This window comes from Amphiura filiformis, chromosome 14 (genome assembly GCF_039555335.1).
Source record: "Amphiura filiformis chromosome 14, Afil_fr2py, whole genome shotgun sequence".
NCBI classification, from domain to species: domain Eukaryota; kingdom Metazoa; phylum Echinodermata; class Ophiuroidea; order Amphilepidida; family Amphiuridae; genus Amphiura; species Amphiura filiformis.
Genome location: NC_092641.1, coordinates 11,446,512 through 11,461,097, shown reverse-complemented (window position 1 = coordinate 11,461,097; position 14,586 = coordinate 11,446,512). Strand labels below are relative to the sequence as shown.

Below are 14,586 nucleotides of genomic sequence, written 5' to 3'. Positions count from 1 at the left end.
TGGTGTGCATCAGCGTATGCAAGATGGGTATAATATTGTGCTTACAACAGCGAGGCTTTTCATATTGATATTTTACCTGTAACCAAAGCAGATGTATCGCATTGTACTCTAATACCTAAGGCTCAGTTCCGCTGTTTACAAACAAAATCCCACAGCAACTTTGCACTCTGCAGTACTCAGCCTCAACGTTAAAACCACACCACCAGTCAACTCGCTTTACATCTATTGAATGCAGCCATGTGACCTGTGCCTATGACAGTGAGGTTATTTACACTATAGTGCTTGTAACCATAGCGAGGCTTGAAACTGACCGCTCGGTTTTTATATAACGTCTGGAGCTGCGGACACGTCTCACTTGTTTACAATATGTCTGCTCTTAGCCTCTTACACTAGCATCCACAACATGTTCATCTATCAGGGCACAGTTGTTTAACCCCAATACATTTGTACATATTAATTGAATGACCTTTGACAATTTGGGTACAAAAACTCATACTCCGCAACTTGAGGTCAAATTGTGCAACATGATTGTTTAATTGAGGTTCTTAAACTATGCCATTGGGATGAGGCCATTGTGGTCCATAGTGTTAGTGGAATACAGTATGTACATTCAGTTAGTCTGGAAAACGTGGCTTTTCAGCGATTGACAACATTTGTGGTGATAAATTGACCATTTGAATTTTGCCCAATATGAATCCGAACAGGATGTGATTATTCTAGTCAAACAACACCTGCGATTGATGCGTTGTCTTCAGGATACACCAGGTGACCTGGTTCACAAGACTGACCATAACAACTTTCAGGATTCAAACAAAAAATAGGGAAGTTTTTAAAATTACATGCAAAAAATTCAATTGGCACTTAACTTGCCAGAAATAGGGAGATTGCCAAATTTGGGTGTCAAAATGGACAAAAATGTTTCCAAAAATAGAGCGCCTCCCTCTAAAATAGGGAGGGTTGGCATTGCACAGTGAGTGGGTTCTATTAAAAAAATTCCTGGAACACTAGCATCTCCAAAGTTTGCAAAAATTCCAAAAAAGAGAAAATAAAAATACACAGGAGTGCAAACGGGTAATTGCTAGAAATGGATGTATTTCAGGATGCTAAACTATTATCAAAGTGTACAATTCACAAAAGATACAGTATTTTAAAGCAGCAACTACATTTTGCCTCACAGCAGATAGCAAGTTCTATATTATCTCATAGATACAAAAAATGTAGCAATTGCATACATGTAGGCCCTAAATCTATCAAAACATTGTGAAACTTGGAAGACAACCATTCAATTTTTTCTTCCAAGGCCTTATCTTCAGTAGATAGCAAAATATAAAATATTGTACAAAAGTTGATGAGCTGCTGTGCAAATGATCTTTGATATTCCAAGCTATTTTCAAAGGATATCAATTTTCTTCAGTAGATAGCAATTACATTATCTTCAGTAAATAACAACATTTTGCATTATAGGCCTGGGATCTATCAAGAAATTGTGGATGACAACCATCCAATTTTTTCTTGACTTTGTCTTCAGTAGATAGCAAAATGTCAAATATTCCAAGTTATTTCACTAAGTGCTGTGTAAGTGACTGTTGATATTCCAAGCTTTCATGTGAACAAGCAAAGCAAGTTATACCTTAATGATCCAATTATCTTTATCTTCAGTAGAGAGCAAAAAGCAAATCAAAAGATTTCATTTTTGGCAAACAAGGTTTTGCAAGCTAGATTTCAAAATGTCTTTGAACATGAATAGAGAATATTGTTATCTTCAGTAGATAGCATTTGGAATTTTGGATTCAAAGGTTTCTAAATCATGATATAAACAATTACGAAGTATACTTTGGTAGATGTACATGTACATAGGCAACTCTTTTCTGTAAAATATTAAAATAAAAAGCTAAAAAATAATACCTTTATGTATATTCACAGCACACAACACCATATAGGTACAAAATTTTAATTTTGTGATCAATGCACAGACTAGTCAGAAAGTACTTTCTGAGGTCATTGTGTAACAGCTTGGCCTGATGCAACACTTGGTTATAAATATCTTTTATTGATCAGTAAAAATGTACTTGCATTTTAATTAGCTTGGAATAGACTAAATGAAACAAATTGATGATTTCAGGTGGTATTATGGTAGGCACCGGACATTTGGGTGTCCAAAGCGCATTTTGACCCATCGATAAGCTTAAAGTTAAAACTTACAATTTTATGCCCCAAATCGGCAGCATTTACAAGAAAATTCACGCAATATTGGTTCTAACTTCACTTATGTACATCAAAATACAAATAACGATCATTAAACCAAGCATAATGTGGGGAAATTTACCCTTGCTTTCGACATTTCGATCGACGATTTGTGATGGTCGCCATCTTTATTTTTTATTTTTTTCAGAAACTGGAAATGAACCGGAAGTCGGTCGTAATTGATTGACATGCCATCGTTTTACCGATGTTTTTTCGTGTTTTGCATTGATAACAGGGGATCACACATTTTTTGGCGCATTTTGAAAAGTGGCCAGCGCATTTTGCTGTTTTAAATCGCGCAAAACTCCAGTGCCTATATTATGGCATTGATCAGCAATGGGTTATAAATAAGAACCTGGCTTTAGTCAAAATCAACAAGAAGCTTGTGTGATAAAAATGCAATTTTCATTGATATCTGTCAGAAAGTACTTGCATAGTATTACCGTAATTAGCTTGGAATACTTGTGACACATTAAGTGGCACTTAACTGGTCTTATGGACTTCTACTAAGAAAGCTGTTATAAATTCAAATACAATACAAACAATTCAATGAATTCATGGACAAACATAAATTTAAACTGCAGTACAGATAAAATGCATGCGAAATTATAAATAACACCAAACAGATGGGTTTTATACAGATTTGAACTTGTTCAGTGGTTTTAACATGGGCAATGGTCTCTGGTCACAGGTGGTCATAGCAGACTTCCAGAGGACAAGGTTATTCAGTTATTTTAGTTTTGATCCCATCCTGACTATATAATTTATAATTGATGACTAGAACTACAAAATAACTTAAAACAAGGCCGAATACATAGGCTTAGAGAGAAAATGCAATGTTGTGTTTTTGCTGTGAATCTTGCTTTTTAGTGCTTTTCTCACTTTTAAAAGATTCATTTGTACCAAGAAAAACTGTTTCTGTGGCGGATATGCAGAATTCAACAAGTACAAGTTGGCAGAGGTGATACAAACCCACCCTTCTTATTTTATACCCTTTATACCAAAACTCCGAAACCCACCCTTTCTAAGCGTGGTTACTGCAGCATGTTGCAGGGTTGTGAGTGACCACAGATTAAAATATCTGAAAAATGATCTATTTTCTGGCACATCCAAACAAGTGCTATAAACTTCACAAATCATTCAGTATGACCTTTTTAGCCGATTTTTTAGGAAAATATTCCCGGGAAAATATTAGTGTATCTTGCTCAGTCCAGGGTCAGGTCAGCTCATGCAATGCAATTACCGTATTCGTCCGAGTATAGTCCCACCCGTTTTTTATGTGAACATTTTTCACAATTGGGGGGTGGGATTATACTCGAATTTCAAAAAAAAATTTTTTTATTTTTTTCGGTTTTGGAGTGTCCCTGGACCTAGACCTACAATGCTGGCCATAAGTGTTGGGACGGTTTGATAGGGTAATGTAAATAAGCCCCCCACTCCCCCGATCAATGTTGAATTCGACTTTTTTGGTCACACGAGCCTTGTGGCACCCAACATTGATTGGTGGGGAAGGGGAGGTTGGGGTGTTAGGAAAGTGTTTAGGCTTGACACCAAAGAAACCTCCACTTTATCACGTTAATAATAACGGAAATAAGGTCATACTATAGTGTCGTTTTTCCATAAGTGTCCCAACACATTTTGACCATGGTTATATTTGAAAAGTTGAAAAAAAATCATCTAATTTCAGTTTTTTGCTTATAACTCAAAAAAGTAAATATGATATTGACACCAAATTTGGAGCAGTTAGAGATCTTATCATGTGGCTTTTACCAAAAATTTTTTGGATGGCTACATTTGAAATTTAGGGACTGGTCACTTAAAATGTCTTAAAACGATATTTTGGCCCTGTCTAAGTTCACTATTCGGCACTTTAACTGTCAAAAACTTGGGTTTTAAAATGGAAAATTATTGTTTCCACCAATTAAAATGTTACATTACAGCTATAGAAGAAAATAAAAGTATATCACAACATCTCGTGATCAAACAACAAATAAAGGAATCGAACCCATGCACACTTGTTTTCCCAATTTACATGCAGTCTACCACAAATGAAGCAACAAAATACAGAAAAAAAAGAAGGATGGACATTGGCAAAAATTAATAGAGCAGCAATATGATATGATGAAGGATATTGTAAAATAATAACAAAAAAGAAAATAAAAAATTTATATAAATAAATTCAGGGGCTCGAACCCGTGTCCACTGTGCCTGTGGCAGATGCCGTATCCATTGCACCACAGAGCTGTATTACGTTAACAGGCTTAAACTGTAATATAATGCTATTCAAGATGCATGTATATAAATATCAGCTCTAATGACGATAAACAGTCAAACAAATCACACTTTTTGACGGCATTTGTTTCATTAACTGAATATTTATCATATAGCAGGTGTTGGCTGACATTTGTGCTCCACATATATTATCAGTTTTGGGCGGGTAAAATGATTTTGGGACAAAATGCGAGCGATATACGTTTGTAAAAAGAAAATGAAAGTAATATTATATTAAAATTCTTTACTCTTTAAAGGCGTGTATACCGTCGATTTTTCCCGTAGTCATTATCGGACAAAACTGAACTAAATGTGACACAATCCTTCATCATATTATATTCACTTCGCTAATATTAATTTTTATAATGCCAATGTCCGCCCTTTTACTTTTTTTTGTGGCTGTATGTCTATCCTATATTTTACTTTTTCTATACTTACTATAAGTTTCTTTGAAAGCGCTTTAATAAATTTCAGTCATAAAATGTAATTTAAGCCTACTCCTGCCGACTATGATTATATTTACACGATATACTGCGTTGCAAATACCACATACGTTTTTGATGCAAACGATGAAAATGATTAAAGTTTTGTTTTTTTCTTCTAAAAATTAGCTTTTTTTTTTTTTTTTAGTATTTTTTTCCCAAAATCACTCTTTTAAAAGACTTCAATCAATTCCTGTCAACAAATATCATGTATTTCTGGTGATTAAATCACTACTCTTTCAAAATAAAACGTCATTTTACGCAAAATACGTAGTTGGCATAGGCTAATAATGTTCAGAACGCACTGTAAAATACATGATATTGCGTATAAAACGTGACCGTATCCCTAAATCACATGAGGAAAATGCAATAATTTTTATATAAGTGAAAAGATAAATAGTTTCTCCGTTTTCATGTAAAATTTGATGAAAATCCAAGCTATGGTTGAGGAGATATGGGCCAAAACACACATTTTAAAATTAGATTTTTGTACCTTAGAGACAATGCTGGCCATAAGTGTTGGGACGGTTTGATAGGGTAATGTAAATAAGCCCCCACTCCCCGATCAATGTTGAATTCGACTTTTTTGGTCACACGAGCCTTGTGGCACCCAACATTGATTGGTGGGGGAGGGTTGGGGTGTTAGGAAAGTGTTTAGGCTTGACACAAAAGAAACCTCCACTTTATCACGTTAATAATAACGGAAATAAGGTCATACTATAGTGTACGTTTTCCATAAGTGTCCCAACACATTTTGGCCATGGTTGTAGATGCTAGGATCATTCATGGTTGACCTAAAAAAAAAAAAAAAAAAAATGATTTCAAAATGCATTCAAATTCAAAGCATTTTGAAATCATTAATAAAGTATGACATGAATACAAATTATCAATTTTCATATTAAAAATACAAAATATCTTGAAATTTTTTTTTTTTTTTTAGGTCAACCATGAATGATCCTAGCATCTAGGTCTAGGTCCAGGGACATTCCAAAACCGAAAAAAATAAACTTTAAAAACTTTTTTTTTTACAATTTCTGAAATTTTTCGAAAAATGGGGGGGTGGGATTATACTCGAACGTGGGACTATACTCGGACGAATACGGTAGTTAAATTGAGTCCATAGAGGGTTTATTTAATTTATTTATTTTTAATTTCCACCAATTTTGGGGCATAAGTCGTGCTTTTTCTGGCATTTTGCAGATCTCGCATTTTTGGTCAAAAACTGGTTTTTTTTTTTTTTTTTAGGCCTACGAATATAATATTTATGGAAGGTGCTCCTTAGGGGGAATACTGTACATTACCTCATTAATATGCTTGTATGTCTTGATGAGATCCACACTAAGCTTCCGAGAGGCGCCTGCGATGCGTCATGGAATGTCTCGCGGGATGCTTGCGACTGCATCGCTGCCATCTCTTGCCGGTGCAGGAACTGCTGCTGCTCATTGTATGTGGATGATGACGACGACGTGACCGACGACGTTGCCGTCGGATGGTGGTTGGTGGTCGACGTCGACGAAGCCATCTCGGTGTCGCTGCTGACGTCTAGATCGCTGCCGGCATGACATCCATTGGGCAAGGAGAGGTGTTTGGTGGCGCTTTGGCCTGTAAAACGACAATAAATACAGAAGAAAAGGTAAGATATTGCTGAACTGTACAGGAATCGATCTACGAGAATCAACTTTGATTCCCGCAAATCTTTTTGCATGAATGACGAATCTTTACGAGAATAGATTTGTGGATTCTCACAGTAATTCTAACCCTGTAGAAGAATTCTCAATAGGCTGCCAGCAGCCCAAAATGTAGTTGGTTAATATTTTGTAACTCATAGCTTGACCAATAAATTTTTATTTTCTCTAAATCCATTCAATTTTAATACACACTGATAAAGCCATCCATATTTCACATACCTAGGAGTCTCTCGACGCAAGTAGACATTTTCTTCCCGTCAACACTATCCTCTAATCACAAGGCAAATTTAAGATGACTTTTAAACAACACAGCTAGATGTAAAATGGCACCACTCTTTCATTCAATTGTTCTCTCTTACTAGCAAAAAATTATAATTTTACTATAGTGTCATCAATCATCTTCATCCAAGCTTCTCAAATTGGATTCTAAGAATTTTAATTCCTTTAAAAACAATGGCCACTGACTGGAAAACAATACTACAATATCACTATTATCAGCCACAATCAATTTATTCAAATTATGTATGTCATGGTTCTTCATTCTTCAATTTAAATATCAAAATATTCCTGAAATTAAAGGGCCAGGACACAGATTGGGACAATGGCAGGGTCCTAAATAAGACTGGCCCTCATCCAAATGTCCTTGGCCAGTGGATTCTTGGAGGGCGCTCAACCCTACATGACATGCCTCTCAATCATTATAATGACAGTTGTAGGGTCCCCAAAAATGTTGCTTATTTTGAAGACTTTATACACCTTATGACGTAACAATGCCAAGTTCTTGTGTCTCAAAACAAAATACATTGTATGCGTAAATACTACAGTACGATACACTTAGTTTTGCTCTTCCTCTTCTCTTTTCCCAGAAAAATAAACTATCATAATTGTTTGTGACCTTACTTCCTGTCTGATGAAAAAAATAGTAGCATTTTTTACTTCAGAAATCATGCTTTTGCCACGTGTACCTCAATCAATGCATTCTTTTTAACTGCATGTAGTTCAAACAATGAGGGGGGTGGGTAGAAAAGAAAAGAAGGTATGACAATGAGAAATCAAGAAAGGGTGGGTGAGGAAACAGAAAGAGGGAGAGAGAAGGCTCGGAAAGAATGAAGAAGGAACCTTAGGATGAAATCAAAACTTGACCGGCGGTTGACCGCCAGTTCCGTTCGGTTGCTATTGTTCTATACAATGGCAACCGGACAGAACCGCCAGTTGAGTTTTGATTTCATCCCTTAGCAATTAGCACTGAACAGGAATCAATATGTACTACAGTACTTTCCTTGGAAACCTGAAAATGGTCAGCAAAAAACCTGAAATCAGTGTGAAATTGGTCCAAAACAACCCAAAATGTGTCTGTTTGGATGTGAGAGAAGAGTTTTTAAATTAGTGAGAGAGAGATGAGAGAGCAGAGTTAAAAATGCATCAATTGCACATAATGCGTCGCACATAAACACAAGCTTCAATCAAATCAAATTAACTACCTTGAACCAGTCTGCCCACGCATTCTGTTGTCATAGTAATCAGTGAACAAAAAAACTCAAATAGAAAAGAAAAAAGCTCAAAAAGCTGACTGCTACGTTACATTTATAGACAAGGGAAGGCGTTTAAATGTCAAGTAGATGTGTCTTATCGTAGACTGTCGCCATGGTTACCAGTTGGAGTCACTGAAGACAAAACTGCTGCATTTTAAAAATGGTATTAATTGACACAGTGGTTGGGTTATAAACAGAGCTGTTAATATGATGAATTATAAATTGCAAGTTGATCCATTGAGAGGCCTAATTCTGTAATTCTGATAAAAAATTCTGATATAAAATTTTTACATGCAAGGCAAAAAGTAAATTGTGTTCTATAAATTACCCTTTTCTGACTGACCCAAAAATCTTAAAATTTAAGGTTGCCATTTTTTGTTTCATTTGAATTTTCATTCAAAATGTTTGCTTGTTTGTAATTCATATCACACATGTAAGTGTGATATATTATTCAAGAAACGAGCTTGACACTGGAAACTTTGAAATCACTGTTTACTGTTTATTTTACAGATATATCATCCGAGGCAAAATATTATAAAAAACAGATTAAACAAAACACAACAACGACTGACAGGCTCCTGACTATGGAGGTTTTTTGAGCTTTTAAGGGCATTTATTTTGGACCAAAAGTAGGGGTGTGGTGTGTGTGTGTGGAGGGGAGGTAGTGTGGGGGTGGGAGGGGTGTTTACTACAAGTGTTAATCTCCTCAAGAAACCTGGTGAAAATAGCTACTAAATCAAAATCAGCCTTTTGAAATCAGCAATTGCAACAGTGCAAGGACCTTGTAAGTCCTATTGATTGTAAATTCTCATCTACTGAAGATAGCAATAAAAATATTTATTGTGCAGGAAAAAAAAATCAAAGCATTTTGAACTTTTTAGTCTGGAGAAGAGCAGACATGTTACAATCAAATGTACTCCAGGTACCTGTCACAATTTGTCCCAACTACTTCCTTGATTCAAGTCTACCATCACAGACGTGCACGTATTTTCACCCCAGTGGCACTCCCTCCACATGAGAACTTGTTTCAAGTCTACCTTTGCATGGCGCAGTCCATAATGATATTGTCGTACCCTTTCCACATAGTACATTCTAACTCGCATACAGCATGCGCATTATGCAAGGTGCGGTTACCGAACTCGTCTCATTATCAGTGGTGAGAACGTATCAATCTAGCTCTGGAACGCGCTAAAAATAGCTGAATGTAGCAGACTTTGACTCCTTTTCATCAATAATGCTGCTCCTTACAAAATTATTGTAATTACTTTCTTACCAGCAATTTTTTTATTGGGAGGTCATTCACTCTGTCTCTATCATCTCTCTCTAGCTCCTTTTCATACTGTGTAATAATTCATTATCTATCTTATTGATCATCTAACTGACAGGCAGTTTGTCTTCTTTTTTTTTTCAAGGTATATATCTACCGAGGGGGGTACTCAAGCTTGATTTGGGCCCGGATTTGGGTAGGGATGTGCTGCTGAGAAGCTCTGAGAAGTGGACCTATACCAATTTTTCAAGTAATTTGGACCTGGTATGTCAAAGTTAAAATTTTCAGGCAAATTGAACAAAAATGGTCATAGGTTTTTTACAACTTTTCTCCCAAATTACAGCGAAATTTCAACATTTTTGGATATAGAAAATTAAGAATATTTAAAAAAAGGACCCATTTATATACCAAAATTTGTATAAAATTTGTTACAAAATTATCAAATCATATCTTGTGTTACAATATAGACCCTATTGAATACTATGTCACTCGTCCTCATTTAAATAAAATTCTGTGTCCACCATAAGGTACCACAGGGCAATTCGCACGATAATACAATAAAACATGTGATAGGTATGAATGGTTTTGGAATTGAACTAGACACCTGTCTTTGTCACTTAACCCCCTGAGCACTACCTGCTGATCTAACATTGCCTCTGATTGGTCAATTACATGATTCACTTCACTTACATCACCAATCAGAATGGAGCTTTGCAAATAATTCACCAATTTTTTTGCATGGTGAAATTATTCTAACAATGTTGCTGATTGGTCCAATTGGTAATGAAAACTTCTTTTTGGGCAATTCGATGTATACGGTCTATACATGCATGTGAAAAAAAATCACTGAGCAATTGAAACCCTCTTTTACTGACATTGATTTCAATTTAATGCCATTGCTTCAGGGAAATTGAGGAAATATCTTTTGAGACAAAACTAAGCCAAGTCATACCAGACCAGATTTATTTTGTCCGGATTACTCCTAGTCAGGGTTGTCAAATAATTTCAGCTCAATCACAGGTCAAAAAGTCACCCAATTTTTCTCTATTGGTTTTTATGGGACAGGAAACTATTAGAAGTCAGAAAAGTCACCCAATTTTTGTAACCATTGGTTTCTAGGGGACAGGAAATTGTCAAAAGTCCGGAGTGAGGAGTAAGGGAATCTTCAAAAGTCACCCAATTGGGCTACTAAACTGCGGGGTTGGCAACACTGCTTACAGTGTACATCACATGTAATGGGGCATGTCATACTAATAGAATAGTTATCTCCATGAAAACAACAACAAAGGAAAATCTTCTGAAATTACCATAACAATCAGTATAAAAATAGTTGGAATGTCTGGCTTATTACTGAAAGGCCATTTAAATGCATTATTTATAACAAATCATAGATGTATGCATGGCTTCATGCCCAATTGAACATGTCTGCAAAGCTCCTTCCAGGAGATTTACATTTGGAAGGAAAGTTTGGAATTTGGAGCCCATAAATTGGATGGAAATTTTACTACCAAAAGAGAGAAATACATTTAAGAAATTATGGAAAATTACTACGTTTCATGGGAATTAGGGTATCTTCCCTGCAAATAAGCAATTTTTAGATCTCCTCACGGTCAAGAGTAACATAATGTTGGATTTCGGTGAGGCATATTCCCATTAAAGCGTTTACGTGGCCCTGGTTGCGTGCCTGCGCGCATACAAATCGCCTATCTATGCATGTATATGCCCGCGGGATTACATAGCACGCACGATTTGAACCTGCCACTGCAAAATTCCAACTTGAGAAGAGACAAGACTACAGACCTCTTGATAAAAGTTTGACACTCCTGATTGATAAAGACTACAACCTGGGTACAGACTTCCCATTAACTGGCCCGGGGGAAAACAACACCTCTACCTAACCCCGGAACATTAGAGTTAGGATTCCATTTATTTGACTCATCCAAGTTTTTTAGGTTCCCATAGTAGCAACACAAATTGAGAATCAATTGACTCTTTCATCAGACTTTTGAAGGAGCATGAGTGACCTCTGACATAACTTCCTCTGGCTAAAGATGTGCAGCTTAGTCAGCAAGTGTTTCCATCCCAAAAGATCTGCAGTTGATGTTTTCTCTGGAAGCTGTACTGCTCACCTGTACATTGGTCACTAAGCTAGTCAGTCTTGACCCGACTGTCCATCCGTCTGTCTGCTGACCCAGACTGTTGACAAATGACAGGATTACTTTCCTGATGATTACTGTCCCCTTTAATTCAGTATTAATCTATCAGGTTCATTGTGAATGTAAACAGTTGAATGACGAACCTACTTTCTCAAATGGCGAAAAGACGAGTCGGAACGAGAATGGGATTATTGACCTAATGTAGACCAATTTAACAAAGTTCTGAACTTATCACTTGTCCGACCCATTTTGTTTTTGCCAATGCTGACCACAGGCCAAGATGAACCTGTGCTACTCAATTCTGCCAGACATTTCATTCATTTTCATTTCATTTCATTCGGCTGCGAAGCAGGCGACTACAAAGTTTCTCCATGTACTACGATCTGAAGCCAAAGTGGCAATGGCATCTGGCAGTAGAAAGTTGTCGAAATCCCCAACAGTTTTTGCACATAAGACAAGTAGGATGTTCTTTGCCTTCCAGGTCTTCTTTTACCATGTAATGGGGTGTAGAGAGCATATCTTCTGCATGGTTCATCTTCCTGCATCCTCAGGATATGTCCCAGGAATCGTAGTTGTCGTGATCTGACAGAGTTGATAAGAGGCACAGTGTTGGTGATGGCATAGACCCTTTCATGACAAACCTTGAAATAAATGGACTGGAACCAGGAGCAATTTGTTTTGAACATTGCTCCTGGTTCACTGGAATTTTACAAGAACCAGGAGCAATTTCTGAAGAAACAGGAGCAATATTATCAAATAGCAAATCCTTTTCTGTCAATACAATTCAGCATACCAGCACTACTGCATCAAGTGCAAAACTGGAACCGGGAGCAATTTCTTTTAGAAAATTGCTCCTGGTTCATGTGAATTTTACACCAGGACCAGGAGCAATTGGTAGCTTTACGAGGGCAAATTTGCTCCCAGCGCCTACTTATTTCAAAGCTTGCTGCCAGATCATGTCTGAATACTGCAATGAAATTTTTCACATAAATATCTATCTTCAGTAGATAGCTCCCTACAAAATCAACCATTCACAAAACCATTTTGCAAAAAACCTGTCTTCAGTAGATAGCAAAAGAAATAAACCTATCTTCAGTACTTCAGTATACACATCCTAAACAAATGCCATTCATAAAATCAGTTTATTCAAAACATGTCTTCAGAAGATAAAAACCTAAAACATAATATCTATCTTCAGTAGATAGCATCCTAAAACAAAAATGTCACCCAATTAAAATCATTTTATTGTAAACTAGAATATTCCTTATTTTGAAAACATGTCAAATTACTAAATTACAAACATATCTTGAAAATAAGGGTATGGAAAAAATAAGCCCATCTGCCATTTTATGAAAAACCCGTCTTCAGAAGACAGCAAGTTAAAATAATAGCTGAATAAAATTATTTTTCATATAAATATCTATCTTCAGTAGATATAAACCCATTCTTTCAGAAGATAGGAACCTATTAAACAATTTAAATATCTATCTTCAGTAGATAGCACCCTTAACAATTGTCATACAATCATTTTTGTATTTTTTTAAATGCCCATCTTCAGACGATAGCAACCAATGAAATATTTGAAATCTATCTACAGTAGATACTAACAACCTAGACAATTGTCATTCATAAAATCATTAATGGATAAAAGCTCATCTTCAGTAGATAGCAACCTAAACAAATATTTAAGAAAACCCCCAATGACTCATTTCATTGATCTCAAAAATATTTGTTGCATTAAGGAAATGACACCTGTCATCATAACTTTTGTGATTACATCACATTGACTGTTCAATCTGTGCTAATTGACCGATGCATCGCCTCAAATTGCTTGGTTTTCAAAACAAACCACACTCTGCATAAACAGCACACTGCATCTGGGGCAGATGCGCTTCTTTCAATCAAGAAAATGGACTAACTTTATGCCCATCATGCCCAGATGTATATCCTACATACAACAAGTAGTGGTCACAATGAAATTTGAGCTGGATTTACACCGCTACGGCCAAACATCTAATACAGGAGATTTCTATGGTGATTGCCGACTACCGAGGGCTGAATTTGTCAATTCAGTAGTGATATCTCAGCCCTCCACGATTCTGATTGGATGCTTGAAAATCAAGGTCGGGATATCTCCGACCTCACCAAAAGCGTGAACCATGATCCACAGCAAAAATCTGTGAGAATCTTCCTTGCAATTTACCAATCAGGGCTAGAATTTCGGTGAGAATCTGTCAATCAAAAAAGTGGTACATTTTATGTTCACACAGCAGTGATTGGGTAAAACCAAAATGGTTCTCGCAAAACACCTTTTGCAAGAATCAAGCTTGATTCATGCACTTAAAAGAAAATCCTACCACTGCCCAATATATCACATGTGGAATATATTTCTATTTCATCAAGAGATGCTGTGATATATACATGATCAGACGTAACTTGTAAGCACAGTCGGTTGCAGACAAATAAGTAATTAAGACCATGGTATGCAATATGACTGTGTCCCTTGTATTTGTGATTCTCATACTTTACAAGAACCACAACATTTTAAAAAAAATCAAATGTAATTCCAAAATTAACGCCCACTCACACAAATGTTCTATAACGCTACACATACATCAGAAACATTTTCGAGTTGAAAAATCATAGTTCCACAAAACTGTGAACATTTTATTGCAACAAAAAAAAAATGTCATTCCTTTCAGACAAATTAGACAAGCACCATTTCTCACTCTAAGTCTTTTGCGCTCCATCTTAATGCTCGGCATGCTAGCCATAGGTTTCCAACATAAAAAGTCAAAGTTTTGAGATATTTCTTCAAAATATGAAGGGCTATCTTAAGAACCACTGAACCAAAACTAGGCTTGGTTGTACTCATTGTGATGCATTTTTCATGTTGATTTCAAATATTGTCATGAAAATTTACAATTCTGATATTTTTGAAATAAA

The 14,586-nt window shown here is 36.2% G+C and overlaps 1 protein-coding gene across 1 annotated transcript in view; it reads right to left on the bottom strand.

Moving 5' to 3' along the window:
• The window catches only part of LOC140169695 (dual specificity tyrosine-phosphorylation-regulated kinase 1B-like), an 87,222-nt gene that overhangs the window by 38,754 nt on the left and 33,882 nt on the right, over positions 1-14,586 (bottom strand). Inside the window, 2 exon segments of the mRNA XM_072192993.1 lie at positions 6,299-6,348; positions 6,351-6,599. Coding sequence (XP_072049094.1) covers positions 6,299-6,348; positions 6,351-6,599 — 299 coding nt within the window.